Source organism: Euleptes europaea, chromosome 4 (assembly GCF_029931775.1).
Source record: "Euleptes europaea isolate rEulEur1 chromosome 4, rEulEur1.hap1, whole genome shotgun sequence".
NCBI lineage: Eukaryota > Metazoa > Chordata > Lepidosauria > Squamata > Sphaerodactylidae > Euleptes > Euleptes europaea.
The window spans coordinates 79,660,096-79,681,086 of NC_079315.1; the positions used below are offsets into that span (position 1 = coordinate 79,660,096).

The 20,991-nt window shown below is 37.4% G+C and overlaps 1 protein-coding gene across 1 annotated transcript in view; it reads left to right on the forward strand.

Moving 5' to 3' along the window:
• The window catches only part of KIAA0825 (KIAA0825 ortholog), a 100,403-nt gene that overhangs the window by 29,151 nt on the left and 50,261 nt on the right, over window positions 1–20,991 (forward strand). The window contains exons 4-5 of the mRNA XM_056849241.1: window positions 15,664–15,816; window positions 19,909–20,003. Of these exons, the coding sequence (XP_056705219.1) occupies window positions 15,664–15,816; window positions 19,909–20,003 (248 nt within the window). The remainder of the gene's footprint in view (window positions 1–15,663; window positions 15,817–19,908; window positions 20,004–20,991) is intronic.

The window sequence follows — 20,991 nt, forward strand, 5'->3', positions numbered from 1 at the left end:
GCGCCGGCAGTGGGGCCCTCCACATCGGCTTCTGGGTTACTTACTCCGCCGTAAGTGGCCCCAACGCTGGTGGGGAGGCCCGGATACAGGTCTCCCGGCGTTGTCATTGCAGCACCACCCCAGAATGCCGATGGGGCCTTCCGCTGGCATCCCACCAGCGTAAAGTCCCACGCTGGTGTTGGAGGAGCTGCCTCCTTTCAGCCCAGCACGCCAGCCGTGAGAACGGCGGTGCGGCACCTGCTTTTTAGCCTGCTATTTAGCAGGCGCAGCCTCGCTGTTCTCTATGGGGCGAAAAGCCCCATTTAAAATTTTAAAAGCCTTTAAAAGGCTTTTTTTGACTTTTCGGTGCCGGGGAAAAGGGTTAGGAGGCGCCTCAGCGGCACCTCCTCCCTACCGTCCCCACACGCTGAAAGCTAAGGAATGCACTGATTGACACTTAACTGAACCAACATACCTAAAGCAATGAAGCTGACGCTGTCATCTATACCTATCATGACAAAAAAGTAGAGAAAGATACAAATGCAATTTTTAAAAAAATATTTTTCCTAAATAAATTGCTAATTTTTCCATCCATTTTATATTGCTAAGCAAATTTGTTACCATATTTTGAATTTTTGTCCACAGATCTCATTTGAGCATATAACGCTATAATAGGGTACAAATGAATTGATAAGCAGTTACTTATGGGAACTAATAATCATGTAAACCTGTTTGTACATTTCTTCCTTCATCTTTCTATTTTTAGTATATAGTAGTTCATTGGGGGGAAATCGAGATTAGTTCTCCTAGAAAGCATAATTGTGACAAATTTCCATTTAACACAAAATTGTACGATGCCATAAAAGTTGGTTACGTTGAATAGAGTGGAATTAAAGTGCATAATTTAGGTGAGACTAAAATCTGGCTGTATTGTGCCTACCACATTTAATAGATTTTAAAAAAAGATGTATTAGTAAAGTATTTGTCACAGTATCTGAAATAAATATATGTTACTGTGAGGAAAACAAAACTGTCTGTTTAGTAGTTGGATAAATTTTAAACAAAGAAATATTCTCTTAACGGCCACATGGGCATAATACCATAGGATGTAAGTGTGTTTCTAGTGGGATTGTGACATTTTTAAAAGATTACAAAAGCATTAAGATTGCTACTTTTAATCTTGTAGTAGGGGGTAAGATGACAGTAGCTAAGTTACTGAAATGTCAATTGAGCTGAAAGAATTCCAATAGTGGTAGCATGCCCGAATTCCTTACTGTTGCTTCAAATCACTTATTAATCCCATAATGTGAAGCATGACAGTGGAATCCATTATTGATCCCTACTATATTTAAAAGATGATTTATTTAGAATCTCATTATTTCTAAATATACTGATCTGAGAAAAGCCGGCAATTACAACTATTTTAGTAATATTTGTAGTTGAAATACCTATATTTAGGGATGCATTTTTGTATTGTGTGTTTTGTACGGTTGAGTCTTGCAAAAACTAGGAAGTTTCTTGCCCGTGATCTGATTTTTTTATATACACACTGAAAAAGGTAATTTTCATTTTTTCATTTTTTTGTAAAGAATATTTTTAATTAGGGGGCACTAATTATTTTCATCTCAAAGCTTCCTTTGCACACTTGGGTGTTCTTCCTAAGGGTGAAAAGAACATTTAACTCACCATGCCCCCTAATTATTGAATTCTCCTCCCTAGTATAAAAGATGAAAGTGATTTACTCTTCAATCCGATTTCTCTTGAGCGGTCAGAGGTCAGTCTGAGATTTATATATCGAGTACTCTCTTTAATAAAAAAAAGTATAACAAAGAAGTTGAGAGGGAATTATTAACTTGGTTTTTCTTAGGAACATATATTACTTTGTAAAAGAAACCATAGAGAGCTATGAAAGCCAAAAGAAGAAGGACTTCTACATGGTCTCCTGAAGAGGTTTCTTAAGGCTAGTACAGTATTGTTTGACAAGAAAATTGTTACATGACTTTCTACGTGACTCTATTCAACACACGTCTGCTGTCTCCAGAGTAGAACTTAATTAGGTGCTCCTTGCTGAGATACTATTAAGTTGTGGTGCATTTTGTATATCTTCATTATTATAAGGCTTGGTTGGCTTTAAGAAATCTATTTCTTTAACAAAATAGCCAATTAAAATAACGTTTTGTGCAAGTTGAGTTATCTGTGAGAAAATAACATTTATTTAAATTTGTAAGCTTGATGTATTAGCCCCTCTAAATTCACAGGCTCGGTTTGCATATATTGCTATTTCTCACAGTAGCCTAGATGTGAACATGTTGTCTTCAATCATTATAATTTAACATGTTTCAGACATTTTTAAAACAAACATTGAGTTTAAAAAATATCATATTTAAAAAAATTATATATATTTTTTTAAAAGCTTGCATGTTTACTATTGTGAGTAGTCTCATTGTCACCTACGCTGATAAGAAAGAGTTCTTATAGCACATAAGATTTATAAACTAAATTATGCAGGGCAAATATTTTATCACTCCTCAAGGTGGCAAAGCTAAAATGGAAATTGCTAACAATAGAGCCACAAATAATACATTGTAGACCACAATCCATGTGGCTCAGCTGAAGAACACAATCCATGTGGCTCAGCTGAAGAAGTTTCCAACAGCCCTTCACATATGTACATCCATATCATTTGGGATTCACCGTTCCATTCCTTGACAGGCAAACCAGGGTTGGAGTACTGACCAGGGTAAGAAAGAAACATACCACCCCAATTTTACTACTTATAATGGATTGTATTCAACTACCATTATTTGTGGGTATTGGGGAACTTCTGCTGGTGGAGGGGCCAGATTTTACTTGACCCCCTCATCTCACAGCAGACCCATGCAATATGCCGATCTTTGTTCCTGGGGCAGTATTTCAGGAAGGGCAACGCAGAAAAGTTCTGTTCCCTAAGCAGAGCTCCGTTCATAGTTGGTTGAATACATCCCAATGGTAACAAGACTTTTTATATTGGCAAATATATCCACACTAGGATATTTCAACAGATACATTACATTGTAGTTTCCAGGCATCAATGAGTAGTGCTCTATAATTTTGGCAAGTTTAATTTTCATTCTTATTTTTTTAAATACATTATTGCATTTATTTGTTAGCATTTTCCCATTGGTTTCAATGGAAAACATATTTCTGTGGGAAGCGTAAACTGTAATTGCATTATTTTCCGTCTAGTTGGGATGAAATTCTTGAGGGTTGTACATCTCACATAAAAGATCCTCCATGTCAAATTTCAGGCAGCTGGGAGGAGCCAGTAGTAGTTTTATAGCTGATTAAAACTCCATAGGACAGGCTGAGACAGACATTTAGCAGCCCGTGAAAGCAGGCAGCATTACAGAGCATGCACAGGAGGGCATTTGGCATTCCAAGAAAGTCAGGTAGAATTACACATCAGCCACGGAGGGTTGCATATGGAGCCCTAAAGGACAGGAAGCATGACGAATGGAGGCATTGATAGAGTATAAAGAAATGCTTGCCCTTGGGCAATCCTGGGCTTTGATTGGGTCACAGAACTTTGCACTCAATCTTGGTGTGGCACACACCAGCAAGACTGTCTCCTTGCGCTCCTGTGCCATCTTCCTCTCCCTTGGACTTAGGGGCCGTCACCCCTCCTTGGTAGTTAAGCAGAACTTCCTGTCTCTGGCTCATTGTTAAGAAAGTAAGTTTGAGTGGTTAATGAAAAGCAAATATTGGAATAATCGTCCTTTAAATCACTGTAACTGTAGTGTGCACACTGAAGTGTGTGACACAAGCACACATTTACTAACATACTTGAGTGTTGACGTGCATGCATTCAGTATGACTTGTAAGAACTCAGTATTTAGGCATTCATTAAACACTGTAATATTGATTTACAGACAGATGTACATTACAATGAATAACACTAAAGGGCAATGGGAAAAATCTTGCACATGATGTAAATCGCAACACTGACAAACACAGCAGATCATTCGCACTTCATCATCAGGTCAGCTATATGATATTATAGTCTGAAAGACAACAGAATTAGCTCAGGTAAAGAAATGTTGACTGAGGGAATGCTCATTACATGGAGTCTAGAAAACCTTTCCTCTGACGATTGGTAGAAATACTGTGAAAAGAGATAATTCCCTTGCAAGGTCTGTGACTGTGGTTATTGGAAAGGTTCCTTGCCAGTTTTACTATATCCTAACATTAGCCTGAACTCTACTTGTACTCTTTAGAGCAGACATCTAGGCACAGTATTTTGTTTATTAAAACATATATGTATACGTACCTCACCTTTCTGAATTGCTCATAGGGTTGCCAACCTCCAGGTGGGACCTGGAGATCTCAAAGAACTATGACTGATTTCCAGACTAGAGAGATCAGTTCCCTTGGAGAAAATGGCTGCTTTGGAGGGTGAACCATATGGCAATATGTCGCTGCTGAGGTCCCTCCCTTCCACAGGCTCCACCCCCAAATCTCCAGGAATTTCCCAGCTTGGAGCTGACAACCCTAATTGCCCAAGGCACACAGAATAATAAACCATGAAAAATAAAGAATAGCAAACTAACATTGAATATAATTAGTTTTTCTGTGCATTTTCATTATTTGAGAGTCAGTAAGGAATGTGGCTGATTTTATTTTGATTTCTCATTAGTTACTGCTACACACTGCCCTGGTGTAGCAGAATTTTTTTAAAAAATAGAGTTCTGCCACCAAATGTATAATTATCAAGGATGCTGTTCTAGTATCTGTGCAATTTTGAAAAAGGTTCCATAACATATCAGGAATCAGATTTCATTCACTTAAATTGACATTGTTGTTTTAAAGATGTGCATCCTGACAAGGATCCCTGAACAGTATTTTGTAATTTACTTTTCTGTCAGCAACGGTTGTCCTTAAAACTTACAATTCCCAATTTACATGTCACTTTCTATTTCTATTTTGTTAGTTATTTCACACCTTTCAAAACTGTCTTTGAAAGTAGTTTGAAATAGACAAAAATAAATAAATTAAGCCAGTGATCACAACTGAAACTATAGTTGCCTTGGCACAGATTTTGGTTACTATGGCACAAAATTTAAAACAAATGCTTGCACAATCCTGCCTATATGTGATGAAATGCATTTATGTGTCCAAGTCTTAATGGATTCTTTTGTAAAACACCCAGGATGTGCTAACGTTCAGGGGTTTCCACTCTGTTTAATTTCTAGCTAGTTTAATTTCTAGCTAATATCCTAAAAAACATATCTGTGCTGCAGAAGAAGAAAGCTTGTCTTTATCTGGATATCCTAAAATGTTCCAGGATATCCTACACTATGAATATTGGTCTGTGCATGAATGGCCGTCTTACATGAATATAACAGCTATGATAGTAAGCTATTAAAGAATCACCTGATTAATAAGGTTTGTTTCGGGATTGTTTCTTGTCCGTCTTAATGCACTCTGTTAGAATGAGTAATTCATAATTTTCTGCATACTCTCAGGCTACAGGATTTTAGTGTATTTGAATATTCAGTGCTTTTGCTGTAGGCAGCATAACTAGATGTTGGAACATCTAATTAAGTTTAGTTCTACACAGAAAGTATTCACTTTTTAAAATGAATGGTAGCTAAATGAATTATGCTGGTTTTGCTGGTTGCTCTAAAATATAGTTTGCATTGGTGTTAAGGCTAAAATTTTTGTCCCCCAACTAGCCTACCATATCCCAAGTGTTCTGTGACATTTATTTCCATTTTAAATTGTATTAGGGGTCTTGAATTATAATAAAGCATTTCTGGAAGACTTGATAATTCACCTTTCTTACACAAATAGCATTCTTAGAAACCATGTCCAGTGGTTTTTATTTTACTTTTCTCTTTGAACAACATACCACAATCCCATATCAAAAACTGCTTTCAAAATAGCCTACAGCTTCAGAAGTTTTTGTCTCGTGGCAGAGTGGCAGCTGTTTGAGAAATGCAAACCCATGGCACCCTTGGGCTTGAGGAATTAGTTGAACAGTTCTTAGAATGTTGTCCTGTGATTTCATTGAGTTGAATCAAGCTTACAGGGTGCTTTATGATCAGTAGTTCTCTTCTAAGAGATTTATTTAATCTCTGAATGGGTTTCTGTAGTTCACAGAAATGGCTATAAACTATAGAATATGCAGAATTTGTGTATGTCTTCTAAGGTTATATAGATTGACATTCCCTTCCATAAGGTTCCTATGACTTTGGCATGGTGAAGAAGTAATGAATATGTACGCGCGTATACCTAGGATTAAGTCTAATAAAATATATTATTTTTCATATCTGTGTCAATTTTTTAAAAAAGTTATGTTAGAGGAGCTTAACATAAGCTGTGAAGTCCGGAATGGTTGCATTTTTGTTTTCATTTGCATTTTTTGTTAAAAATATTTTCATATCATTATGTTTTAGCAAAACTAAAGGAAATGAAAAGCAGACCAGTGTTTTTTTAAGAAAAAAATGTTAAACACTTTGATAATGGTTTGTATCCATGTGGTTTCCCCTGACACATTGACAGTTCTTTATGATTCTGTCAGCTTCAATCAGCAGAGAGTACATGTGATCAGTATATCTGATAAACTTGTCAATGCCTGTTTAAAGCAGGATTCCCCAACCTATTATATTCAGCCCCCTCCCTTCTTTATCATTTCAAGTATAATCTTGATAAGACAGAGATATGTCATGGGCAGCTGTGTATAGCTAGCTCAGACTACAACTAATTTGTGCAGGAAAAATTAAATCAGGAGGTAAATTATTTCATGATTGCTCATTCCCAACAGAATTGGGCATCATTCTGAAGAAAATATCAAATAATTGGTTTCAGGCCGTGTCAGACACATGCAATTCCCTCCGCTAATGGTTGTGTGAGGTAGCACCAGGCCTCAGGGGTCACAAAAGAACTGGAAATAGCTTACTGCCAGGCACAGCAATAGAGAGACAGTGCACATAGGAAATGAAGTGGCAATAAGTGCAATCCATAAGGGAAATGTGCTTCACTTGGAGTTTAATATATCAGCTCAGAGTCTGGCAGTAATCCATGCAACAATTGTTTACCTTTTTGTCAGCATCTGCATCTGTTCCGTTTTGTAAACTGCACTGAAACCTCAGTCCGTAAATGTTGGAATCAGTAACTACTCCTGAGGGATTTCCTTTTTTCCCCATATTTTACAACAAATGCAATCGACAAAATGTTTTCCTTAGATTAACAAGGAGCAGACATTGACGAGGTCAAAGGGATTTGCTTGCAAACATTTTTAACGCCTCTTTGATGTGTATTAATTATAACTGTGTGATTTAAATTTATCCTGTAACGTAGTCAGATATAACTGTTTTAAAATGCTAGTGCATAATAATGAAGCAGATTCTAAAATAATTATCTTAAATTATGTATACAAAACTGTTTCTGGTGATTTAGGTTGGAACAGTATTGTATCCTTGGTGCAGAAACATCACACTGCTTTTTGGAGATTTACGGTGCAATCCTGAATAGAAATATACCTGGCTAAGCCAATTTAAGACAATGGGTTTAGAAGGGCATAACTGTGTTTAGGATGCCATTGGTAGGGTAGTAATCCCTGCAGTCCTCACATAGGCAGTTTAAATCCCAGTGAAGTCATTTGCTGTTCAGTAAAACAAATAATTTAAACCTACAGTTGTCGTACAGCTGAGCAGTGCTGCTATAACGTGGAGGAGGCCTGATCTTGACTAGTTTATATAAAGTTATTATAGTGTTACAGAAAACATGGAGGAATAATATTTTTAAAATTCTTATAGAGAACCTGTAGTTGATGGCTGATACAAATGCAGGATGTTTGTGGCTTCTCTACAATGTTAGTATCATCAAGAGTACTGTTGCTTTTCTAATTATTAGAATTTATAACTTCCCATGAATTGCCTTGAAGATTTGTTTGTTATCCCTGGGCATAGAAGATAACAAGTGATTACTCATAATGATTTTTTTTAGCCAAATGTTAGTTACATACAGAGAGTAATATCATTGTTTAAATTTAATATATAGTTGAATTTGGATAATGTTTTGCTAGGATATGGGAGAGAGACCCACGTGTGTGGCTTTTCACTGTGGCGGTTCCCATTGCTTGAACAGGCAATCTGTTTTTTAAGTTGCAAAGCTGGTTTTCTATTGGGCAGTGGGGCCTACTTTAGAGTGAGGTGAAAAAAGAGCTCCTGCTGTGTTGTGTAGTTCTATCCTATGCATGTGAATCCCTTATTTAGATCTTTATCCTCAGCCTTATGACTTCCCCTCCCACCCATGCTTTTGTGATATTATTTATTTTCTTGGTATTAATACTATTTGGGGGAGTCAGTATACTCTGTATGAAAAATTATCTTAATGCTTCTCTCTTTTTTTACACTGTCACTTTCATAATGGTAGGCGGCCATTCCGGTTTATAATTTGTACCAAACTCTTAGGGTATTTTATCAACTCATCCTTAATCTTGCTAGCAGTGACCTATACAAGACTAACACAATGACTGTCGAAATAAGTGATAATGCATATTCAGCATATTAGCCTTTCTCATGCTAATCCTGTCTTAATACAGTTGGATAGGACTTCTTTCTCAACAGCTGACAGAATTATCAGAATATCCCTTCTTTATCTCTTCAGAGTTACTGCAAAACCTCTCCTTCCCTGTTTCAATAGTGCACATAGTAGGCATGCTTTTGTAGTTTCATCGAGGGCTTGGACATTGAATGTTCTGAATTGGATTTAACTCTGGTGGGGTGGGCAGAGTTCCTGCTTAAAAGCTTAGCCATGATGCTATATCCCTCCTGATTTTACCGTTAAATTATGCCACTTCTATGCAGTCTTGAAAATTGTTTAGTTTGATCGTGTCTTATCCCTTCTAAAACCCAAACTGTTATTCATGGCAGCTGAAAGAGCCTCACTACTCAAAAAGTAACAAAGTATCATAGTAAGGTGGTCGATAATTGGTTACTGTACAGTTTTAGATTTTTTTCCTATTGCATTTTAGAATTCGGAGCCCAGGTTAGGTAACAATTAGTTTATAATAAGAGTATTAATCGTGTGTGTGTGTTACTAGTGAAAAGTATAATAAACCTGCTGATATAACCGTACAATCAATACATTTTATTTACAGTGTTTCACTTCCATGTTAACAATTAAAAGGACTCCTTTTCAGAGTCTCTGTTTTCACTATCTGTAACTTTCTAAAGATTACCTGTTGCATGCTGAATTGACTGGACTTCGTAATAAGACAAAACCTTGCATAAAACTCACTGTAATTAATTTTTGGTATGTTTCATCATAGTTGCATGTGCATTTCAATAATTCTGAAAAAAGTAAATTATTCTGAAAATTCAGTTTGGGTCTGAAAAATAAATAGGTTGTGATTTATTCACTGAAATCAGAAATGCCATATTTTCCAACAAAATACTTATGATTTTGAATGGGTAACAGATATACTTTTGAATCAATATCATAGGATAAGTAGCATTAGTAGGATTAGTAACACTGAATGCCTGCATTCCTTTTTAAAAGTATTGGTATAATCCATCCATTCATATCGCATTACCTTAAGGAAATCCACAGTTGTTCTTATGGTAGGGAATGTGAGAAAAGTAACATCCTGTATCACAGTGAATGAAGGGTAAGAAAATAATATCTAATTCCTAAATTGCCCCCCACCTCGTGGATCAAAAAAACTGCACAATGAGGATACTTGGAAATTAGTTCTAGAGAGGTAGCTACATTACTCTGTTGCAGCAAAATAACACAAAAGTCCAATAGCTTCTTAAAGACTAACAACATTTATTTCATCCTGAGCTTTCATGAGTCAGTACTGACTTCTTTAGATACACAGAGGTATACATGCATTAGGGTAGGTTAAATACCCAGCAGAAGGGGGGGATGGAATGTTACAAAGAAAGGCTGTTGTAAAACAATATCCAAGCAAAAGAGAAATCGTTGCATCCAGAGTAGGTGTGAAACATTCCCAGGCAACAACAGCAGAGTAGAATAAACATCAAATCTAATGAGAGGATGAAATTAAATAGTGGAACAAATCAACAACTGTGAGGAAGTCTGTCTTAATCCCCAGTGGGAACATTTTCTTGAATTTGTGAATGACTCCTAATTCATTATTCACTGGTTGTCTCTTACCTGTGAAATCTTAAGGAGTTTTTTCAGTGGAACAAAACATTGTGAAATTTTGGTGAGCACTGAAAAAAAAATCCCTTGTACTGTAGATGTACACAACATTTTCAAGATGTTTTTGTTTAAATGTAAATAATTTTGGCAATGATTAGTATGCTATGTTTAGATAATAGATGGTGTGTTTAATGATAAGCAATTTCTGCTGATTCCCACTTCCTGCTTCAGATCTACTTCTTGTCATCCCTCATGGTCCCCTATACCCCAGGGGCACCATTTTTGTGGAGATCACTGGGCTGCAGTGGGAGAGGGAAAGTTCCATTCTGATGTTGGAATATTAGGCTGGATCCAACCCTATTAAAGAGTTCCGTTTTTTCAATTTTAAAAGGTTTAGCTTAATATCCAAACATGCAGGTAGTCCTATCTGTTGTAACTCTGAGAAAAGTTCTGTCCAAATAGTAAACTTTTTTTTGTTTATTACAGGATTTGTTTTCTACATACCTTTCTCTCTCTCAGCTCTAGACTACACCAGTCAGTTCCCCTGGAGAAAATAGCTACTTGGGAGGGTGGACTGTATGGCATTATACTTACTGAGGTCCTACCCCTTCCTACATACCACCCTCCCCAGGTTCCACCCCCAAAGCTCCAGGGATTTCCCTACTTGGAGTTGGAATCCTTGCTATGGTAGAATAAGGTGCAGCTATTTGCAACTGTTTCTGAAGTATTTGGCATACTTGCAATTTTTCTTATAGAAAATGAAGATACTAATACTTTTAAATTCTCTAAATATGCCAAACAGTACAATTTTATATGCTAACTAAACTATAAATAATGCATTTTATGTTATTAAATCAGTAAAAGAAGTTTTGGTTTCATAGGAAAGTAAGTACTGCATATATTTCAACCCTCTCTCCCACATTTTGAGTTTTTTTTTGGGGGGGTTGTTTACTGTTGTGTCAAAAGTTCCAGAAAGTTTTTTATCTCTGTACATTCTCATTTAGAATATTGAAATATCAGTATTTGCTGGTATAAGAAGAGAATGTATTTGCTTGTTTTTTATCCCAGGCTTGAGGAATTTAAAGAGGTTTAGCCTCACAACAACCCCTTTGAAGCTGATTAAGCTGATTGGCAGTAGCTGGCCTAAGGTGCTTCATGACAGAATTTGTTTCTTTACTATATGTTCTTCCTTCTGTTTGTGGCTCAAGGTGGTTTACAAACCCAAATTTAAAACATGAGATTACTATGTTTAGGAATTACCAAACATTTAGGAAGTAGCAAAGCATTTAGTAAGATGTAATGCAATTTTCAGTACTTCAGGGGTGTTAGCACTGGACTGTGGCAGCTGAGTGATCAGGCAGGAGGGAGAAATATGTAGAATACACTTTGATCTGGATGTCAGTTATAACTTAGGTACACCAGTAGAAAGGCCTAATACACCACCTGGGCTATTTACGGATCGTTTTGACCCAGTTTCCATGCTGACAAGATCCTGGGATCTTTGAAGGCCACTGCTTGTATCCACTCAAAGTGGTTATTCATCGCTACTCAAAACCATCTCTGCAAAAAAAAAGAAAAAAAAACATTTATGTGCCCAATTATCACCTGGTCACTAATCTACTATTTCTAGACAAAGTGATTGACAGAGCGGTAGTGAACCAACTCCAAGTCTTCTTGGTTACTCATCTGCCTTAGACCCCTTTTCAGGCCAGGCTATATACAGAGACATTTCTGTAGCTTTAGTTGATAACCTCCATCTGAGTGTAGACAAAGGCCTAGCCTCTCTGTTGCTGTTATCAGATTTATCTGCAACCTTTGATACAGTAGATCATGCCATATGGTTGAGGTGCCTGGAGGCAGAGGTAGGTATCAAGATGTGCATTGAACTGGTTTAAATCATTCCTCATGGATCTGACTCAAAGAGTTGCTATTCGAAACCTGTGGGACCTATCATGTGGGGTTCCATAGGGTGCAATTCTATCCCCCATGTTATTCAATCTCTATGTAAAGCCCTTAGGACAAATCATTCATAGCTTTCATGTTGGTTGTCATCAATATTCTGATGATACTTAGCTGTAAATATCCTTATCCAGATCTCCTGGTGATGCAGTAGAGGTCTTGAATCACTGCCTGGCTGCAGTGGTTAACTGGCTAAAAGTGGACAAATTGAAACTAAATCCTCAAAAGACAGAGGTCTTTTATACATGGGGTGGATCACCCTGCTTGGACCTGGGTTCATCACACATTAAAGTAACCTGGGTTGGGGGGGAACGGTATGCATTGGCTTGAATGATCAGGGACGAAACTGTTCTAATCAAGCCATGAATACAGAAAAGCAGTCTCCCAAGCTCAAATCAAGTCCCACCCCTTTAAATGCTGCTCTGTAATTGGCTTACTTTGCAGTTCTCTGTGAGAGAAGATTTCCTTGCCCCCAAACCCAACTGCAACATAAAAAAGCATTTTAAGAACAAAAAACGGAGCAATCTGAAAGAAGGGGGGGAGAAATCCAAGTTTCGTTTTAAAAAAGCCTTTATTTTGCTCAGAAAGAGCTCAGAGGTAGCAGGAAGCACTTGAATCCCTGCCTCTTTACACACTCCTTTGTGATTGGCTGTGAGAGAAGCCAATCTTCTGTTTTCCCCTCTACATGCTGCTTTGAAGAGGGCGTTGGAAAAGGGTGACGCGTGATGGCGCGGGGAAGCTCAATTCAAGAACAGAGTATGCATGCTCTGTGACTTCGGAATGAGCCAGGATGAATGGTTTAATTTGGGCCAGAAAAGAAATGGGAAAAGCTGGGTTCGTTTTGCGTTGAAACAGCATTGAGCTTCCAAGGAATGAGGTATCGTGCCTACTGAAAAATTTGATCCTGGCTGAAACGGGGAATAAAGGAGGTTAAAACAACCATTCATAAATGACCAGAGGTAATGATGGTTTGGAAGGAGGTCTTGAAGGACATTGCTTTCCCCACTTTTAATGGCATTCAAGTGACTTTTGCTGACTCAGTTAAAAGCCTTGGGGTCATATTGGATCTAGCTTTATTACTGAAGAAACGAGTTAATGCAGCTACAAAAAAAGGCTTTCTACCAACTCAGCCTAGCCCATAAAATGGCTCCTTACCTTGATACGGCTGACCTGGCTACCTGGATCCATGCCACAGTAAAATCAAGACTATACTACTAGAATGCACTGTACATTAGTCTCCACTCAAAATCAACTTGGAAACTCCAATTGGCCCTAAATGCTGTTGCCTGGCTATTAATGGGAGTTAGACAGAGCATGCATATTACTCCCATTCTTTGCTGCATTGGCTGCCCATATGTTACTGGGCTCAGTTTAAAATATTGGCTAGCACTTACAAAGCCATTCATGGCTTGCAAATGGGAAAAATCAACAACTGCTCACACATGTGCTTTCTCTGTTGCTGCTCCCACTTGTGGAATGGCCTGCACCGAAGAAGTCAGGAAAGCAGGCAATGGCAAACCACCTCCGAATGTCTGTTGCCTTGAAGACCCTACAGAGTTGCCATAAGCCAGCTGTGACTTGACCACACACATACACTAATATTTTATTATGGCTAAAATGTATAAATTTGTGTTTCCTTCCTCATGGAATCTCAAAGCAGCTAAGGTGTAAAGTCATAACTTGAAAAAACTATTCCAAATAAAACCGTTAGCTTCAAATAATCCAACTGCCTTCTTTGGGAAGAGAGTGATGATTGTGGTGCTGCCATCAAGAAAGCTATGCTTCTCACATAAATTTCACTGACTCGGAGTATAGAGCCCATAGGTCCTCTCCTCAGAGCTTAATGGGCACTGGCAAACTGGCTGGAGGTATTAAGGATACTATGCGGATATAGTTTTTTATTTTGAGAAGTAATAACCAGCACAGACTTTGTGCCCAAAATCTAAGCTATATCCAGGGCAACTAAAAAATCACAAATTGTACGTACTAACAGTAACCTGTGTATTGACTCAAGCTATTTTTGCAGTTTTTGATCAGTTTTCAAGGGCAGCTGCTTGGAGTATATTGCAGCAACCTTTCCTCAAAGTTGTAGAGTCTTTTATTTATATAAAAAGTTATACAAGTTGCTTATTTATTCATTTCTTATTCTCTACTGTTCCAGGAGGTCTGTACATAGTTTTCCAGGAGGGTGGTGCATCCAGATGCTGACCAGATCTATACCTGCTTAGTATCAACAAGGTTACTGCATTCTATGACGTTCCAGCTATACTCTGGAACCAGATTAGCAGGTCCCTATCCTCCCCAGAGGATCATAGCTGACATACAGATTTTACTGACCAAAAGCACTAATGACCCCACCCCTTGAGTTTCCAAGCGTACCTCCATGTTGTGGACGTGCTTCTTCTGCCAGAATAGCCAACCTACTAACTAGATTGCAAAGTTTATCTAATATCATTGTTGTGTTGATTTTAATCAATTCATTAGGGATTCAGGCACAGTGTTAGGATGGAGATGACAATTAAACTTTGACAATTAAAAAAAATAGAACTTGGTATCTTAAGCATTCTGAGAATACTTAATTCAAAATTGAGCTTATGAGGAGTGGTTAAAACGCTTAGGGCTGTTTAGCTTGGAAAGAAGGCGGTTAAGGGGAGACATGATAGAAGTCTATAAAATTATGTATGGTATGGAGAAAGTGGACAGGGAGAAGCTTTTCTCCCTCTCTCTCGAGGGTGAGAGATTCAAAACAGTTAAAAGGAAGTATTTCTTCACACAATGCGTAGTTAAATTGTGGAACTCCCTGCACCAGGATGTGGCTACTAGTAAAAATGGATACTAGTCATGATGCCTACGTATTCTCTCAAAGAACAGAGGAACATGCCTATGATATTAGGTGCTTTGAAACACGGCCAGGACAATGCTGCTGCAGTTGTCTTGTTTGTGGGCTTCCTAGAGGCACTTGGTTGGCCACTGTGTGAACAGACTGCTGGACTTGATGGATCTTGGTCTGATCCAGCATGGCCTTCTTATGTTCTTATGTGGATTCGTATAGAGACTCAAATATTGAACATGATCAGTGAAAAAGTGAGATTCTTGTATAACACAGGATAGTTCCCACGAATGTGAAAAGTAGCTGTATTTTTAACTTCCCTGGGTATCAAAGACTTAAACCACCTGAAAATACTGTATTGTGATGCCTTCCCAGTACCTTTGGATGACCATTAGTATTGAAAGTCTCTGAGAAGTTCAGTAGAATTATCAGTATTATTTCCCTTGTCAGTCTTTATATCTACATTGTCTGCTGGAACAATCATCTAGATCTTGGTTCCAAACAAAAGCCAAATCTGACTGGAAAGAATTAAGAACAAAGCTTTTCCTATAGTACTATTCAACTAGTGTACTTTTATTTCCTGGTCCACTCTTTCTCTTTTTTACTGGTTACAGAATCAAAGTAGTCAAAACAATTTTAATCTTCATCCTAATTTTTTGTGGTGATGATGATGTGAGATGATGTAGTTTCAGTGATAGCTTATCAGTTGAATAAAATATAACATACATTTTTTTCTTTTTCAGCTTCTCAGGAATATCCTAGACAAGGGGAAAAATTTGGCTTAACAATAAACCAACTGAGATGCCTCTCCCACCTTGTAAAGCTGTTTTTGGTGATGGAGGAAAAGGTTGAAGAGCTTGCTTCACCATGTTTTTCTGACAACAGATATGTTCAAGGTAATACACATTTATTTTTATTCAAAAGAATCACCTTGCAGAAATTAAGGAGGTAGAATAACTGGAATGGGAAAGTAACATGATATCTGTCTTAGTCCTGTAATATGAACTTCTGATATATTCCAGTGTCGTTTTAGATAATCCACCGGGCAATGTTCATAATGAATTAAATGAACTAGCAAGCACATCAGATTTGTTAAAACAGTGGGAAAAGTGAATATTGTTAATTTTGAACCAAAAAGCAAGCAGATTAGTATAGCAGGAAGAAACATGATTGGTGAATTGCCATCACATCACTTCAGTTTACTTTTCTGCTCAGCGGTGCCCCAGATCTTTGCCCCTTCCTAATCCTCATTGTGGCCATCCAAAATGGAATGACAGTTAAAAGAAACTTGGCCTGAATTAGCAGAGTGAGAAGATATAAACTGAAAATATGTTATAGAAGGAACTATATTGTATAGGGAACAACAATATTCCAACAGGGGTAATGTGAGGAATTTCGAGGCAACACAGAGGTGCAATAGTACTATCTTTGGAGACATCACCACATTTCCATTCAAAAAATTACAGCATTAATAAAATAGCTGTGCTATTTTGTCAATGGCTTGGTTTTTCAGAATATGGAACAAATTGGAGTCTTGAACTCTTGTGAAGAGGCCTTTATTAGCTCTGAATTGAAGTCATGCTAGGTAATTGCAGAAAGGGAAAAGTGAGTATAAGAACAAAAAGTTTAGTTATTCTTTGCTCAGCGTATCATATGGAGCCTTTAGGCTCAATGTACAGAACATTTGTAAAGCTCCCTCAGAAATAAAGTAGTTCTTTGGGAAGTTCCTCATATTTTATTTTATTTTTGCCAAAGGTGGTATCTGAGTTTTATCTAAACCAGGAGGTTTCTTGGCCATCATTTTTTCCCTAGACCCAGCGATGACAAAGAGCAATGGCTGCATAAATTGGATGTAAGAAGAACACTTAGGGTTTATCTCAGAAAAATCAAAGATTTCAGATCTTCTGACAGATTGTTTGTACTCTTAGGGGGTCTTAAGAGGGGTCAAATGGCTTCTAAGAGATCCTTAGTTAGATGGTTAAGGAACTGTATTAGGAAGGCGTATGTAGTTAAGGGTAAAGTGGCTCCCAGGGTTTGTAAAGCTCATTACACTAGGACTATAGCTGCTGCTTGGGCGGAGAGGTCGAAGGCTTCCACATTGGAAATTTGCAAGGTGGCCACCTGGGCTTCTCTTCATACGTTTTCATAGCATTATCACTTGGATGTAGTCTGTTCTGCAGATTCTGCTTTTGGTGGGAGGTTGCTTGTGAACCAAAAAAAAGAACTGCGAAGAAAAGAGAGATGCATAGTTCACACTACTTCTAGCTGCCATCAAGACAAATTCCTTTGCAGTTTGCACAATGGAAACCTATGAAGGCCAATTTAGGTGGCTGAAAATAGAAGTTACAACTCAAGGAAGTACTGATCACTGAAGCTGCCTGACTGTAATCCCATGGCATACAATAGCACCAAGGGACACAGTGGGAAAAAGTGAATGTTGACAGATAATACATTTAACAGTCATACTGAAGTGATCTGGATTTTTTTTTTGTAATTTAATTTGTACATCCTTCAATTTAATAAATAAATGTAACACATTTTAGATTTATTTCTAAAAATAGTGTCATTTAAAAGAACAATATAAAAAAAATTCTCGAACTTCAGTATACTTGTTTTTTGTTCATTTAATTCTTTTTATTCATATTACATTTTAATTCTGGTTGAGGATTTCAGTCATGTGAAGCGGTAATTATTGAACTGAAAACATACTTGAATAATGTTCACAGCAATGTTCTTTATGTACATGGACTCAAACACTGTTGACTTCCAATTCTGTTGACTTTAAAATTGAGGCTGGAAGTACCATAAATTCCTACCTCAGAGCAATTTGAGCTGGGGGGGGGGGACTTTTTAAATTTCACTACGAATACAGCACCAAAAGTAACAGTCTCCTTTTCCAGCAAAGGCTTAGGACTTTTTCTAAGAAGTCTGCCCCAACTCCTCATCTCTGTTCTTCCAGAATTAACAGAAATTTCAAGAAAATAAAAGAACTGTAATTCACTTTCATTTGGGGTACTGAGAAAAATTACCTTTTCTTTGATGGCCTTTGACCATTCTTGCAGTTCTGTTCTAGCTGATTTACAGTACAATTAAATTAGTGAAATGTTCAGACATACCTAGTACATTCATTATCACAGAAGAAACGATTCTTTGAAGAAACCTGGAACATTCAGCAGCAGCAGAATGGATAAAGCACAATGTCCTATTTAGAATGAGGAATGCTTGACCAAATTACATTCTCCTTCTGCCCTTCTGGTGTGCTTTCCCTTTTCCTCTGGTGTATCAGAAGTCTCTTGTTGAGATTTTCAAAAATCAAAAACATCTAACACACGTTTCATCTTCCTCTCACCTTTTTTCCCCCATTTCAGTGAGAAAGGTGAACTTTAGACAGATCTGATAATGAGTGCCAAGAAAAGCTTTTTTCCAGTGGAGCTCTTTGAAACCACTCTGGGCAAACTTGTCAAGGCCTTAGGTTTTCAAGCTTTGCCTCAGGGGACTAGAAAGATTTGCAAAGGTCTTTCCTTCACACATTAAGAAGAAATCTATTTCTTCATATAAATCTCTAGAAAGCACTATAAAAGAACAACACAATCAGATTTACGAAGTCATCGCCCTAATGAGCAGCTTTTGAAGCCATATAAATTCTGGTAAGACATGTTAGACTCTGTGTGTGTGTGTGTGTGTGTGTGTGTGTGTGTGTGTGTTTTCTAAAAGTAGCTGCAACAGCTTTCCTTGAAAAGTCTATTTTCAAGGAGTGGGTTGATGGAGAGATGGAATTTACACTCAGGATGTATCAGAACTAGACTTACTATCGTTAGTTTTTTCAAACTTTTTTGGTGTGGCATAATAGCTTTTCAGATGTGGGATTAAAGTTTAGATAATTTTGTGATCATTTATCAGTTAGAGTTTGAAAACTTGTTAGTAAATGGATCATAATATTGCAAACAGTTGTGTATATGAACTAGCAAATAGGGTATGTACAAATATGATTGGGATAGAATTGTTTTACAATTTTACAAGAATCAGTAATTTTTTTTAAAAAAAATTCTTACCTCTGTACAATGGCATCATCCTGACCTGTATCGTTATCTGTAGTCCAAATCTCATTCTGTTATATATTTCAAAATACCAGTCCAGCACTCCTTATTGTAGAAAAGATTATATGTTGATGGGGAAACCCAGAATTGGTACAGATAGCAATCGGCACACTGAATACAAATTTACTAATACTGCATGTGTTCATAGGAATGTAATGTTAATAATGAAATACGCCATTACTGTGGATTATAATTTAAAATTGTTGTTTCTCACCTCTAGACTATATCATAGTATTCTCAGAAGATCAAATCCATCAACAAAGTCAAGAACTATCTTCCATGAAACACATCTGGTAGCAAAGTCCTGAACATATAGATGTGGAAGAAAGTTCCATTGAAATTAGGATTCCAACTAAATGTGTTCAGCATTCCAATTTCAGAAGCATACTTCTTCTGTGTTTTCTTTTATGCCCTCACTCCAGCTTTACTCATGATTGGGTAGACTTACATTTAAAGATAAATACCTGCTGCCCTCATATACTTTAGTGCTATGGACAACAAGAACAGGGCAGGTTCTACCATTCTAAGCACTCGAGAGATTGCAGGTTTATTTATTTATTTACAATATTTGTATCCCACCTTTTTTCCTTAAGAGGGCCACCAAATCACATTGTCAACTCTTTAATAATAATTTTAATGGGCAACTGATCTAAACATCAGTGATGAAATCAAATGTTATATACTTTTATATGTACTGTTAAGTAAAATGCAAAATGAGCTGTGTAACTTGTAAAAACAATTTCTGTTTGTTGCCTGAATTTTGCTTTCTTTTACTCCTATCTTTACATTACAGCTTACTTTGTAGGACACGCTGATATATCAGGTGTTGCAGGTTAGCCAACTTCCTTCAGAATGAATCTTAACTTTGATCCCCTTTGTCATACTGTGCAGGAGTTCTGAAGAAAGCTGGTGGGGATCTTTTAATAGGGGAGAGTAGAACAAATGGAGCCAGTATGCTTCCTGAACAGTTACTTCAGGTAAAAGAGGTGAGCGGGAAAATAATCTGTGATCATGGAAGTTTGTTTGTCAGTAAGTGCAAATTAAAATATTAATTACAAATTCTTACACTCAGCTAAATTTCAGGGGTATTATTAATTCAGCAAAGACTGAAGTTGTGAAGAAAAAACCGTTTATAACAGTTGCATATGAATATAAAAGAGGCTGTTCAAAGGTCATTTTTGCAGTGCTGCTCTCAGAAGAGCAAAGAAAACAGTCTAGTTGTTTCCATGGGAGTGATGGAAAGTACCATCAACTCATAGCGGTCTTATGATGACCCCACAGGGTTTTCAAGGCAAGAGATGAACAGAGGTGGTTTGCCATTGCCTGCCTCTGCATTACATCCCTGGACTTCCTTGGTAATCTCCTATCCAAGTACTAAACAGGGTTGACCCTGCTTATCTTCTGAGTTCTGACGAGATCATGTGAGCCTGGGCCATCCAGGAAGATAATGCCATAAAGCTATTGTAAGGCTAGAACCTAGTCATACATAATCTTGCTCATGGATTCTGAGATGGCCATTTCACAAAGGGCCCTTTTCATATCAACATACTAGTTACCCTGTATATAAAATCTGCTTTTATTTCTCACATTGTAGTGTGACCAGGGAATAGTAACTAGTTTGTGCAGCTTGTGCAGAGAGACACTGCCTAGAATGTTTCTTCCAGATCTGTAGTTGGGGCAAATGACATTTCTGTTTTGAAGTGGATGCCCCAGGCAATACATCTTGATTCACGCAGCACTCTTATGTTTATATCCAATCAAAATCAATCCCTCAGATTTATCACTTTAAAAACTCAAATTTTAAAGAAATTTTCAACAGCTCTGTTTACTGTTTGTATAAAATAGTATGGTTTACTAGTTGGATAACCCAGAAGCCAGAATCGAACGCCTTGGGCAATTGTAGAAAGCTGGGGTATAAATTAAATAAGTAATTATAAAAGGTTTTAGATTCTTAGAAAATTCTGAAATCAAATG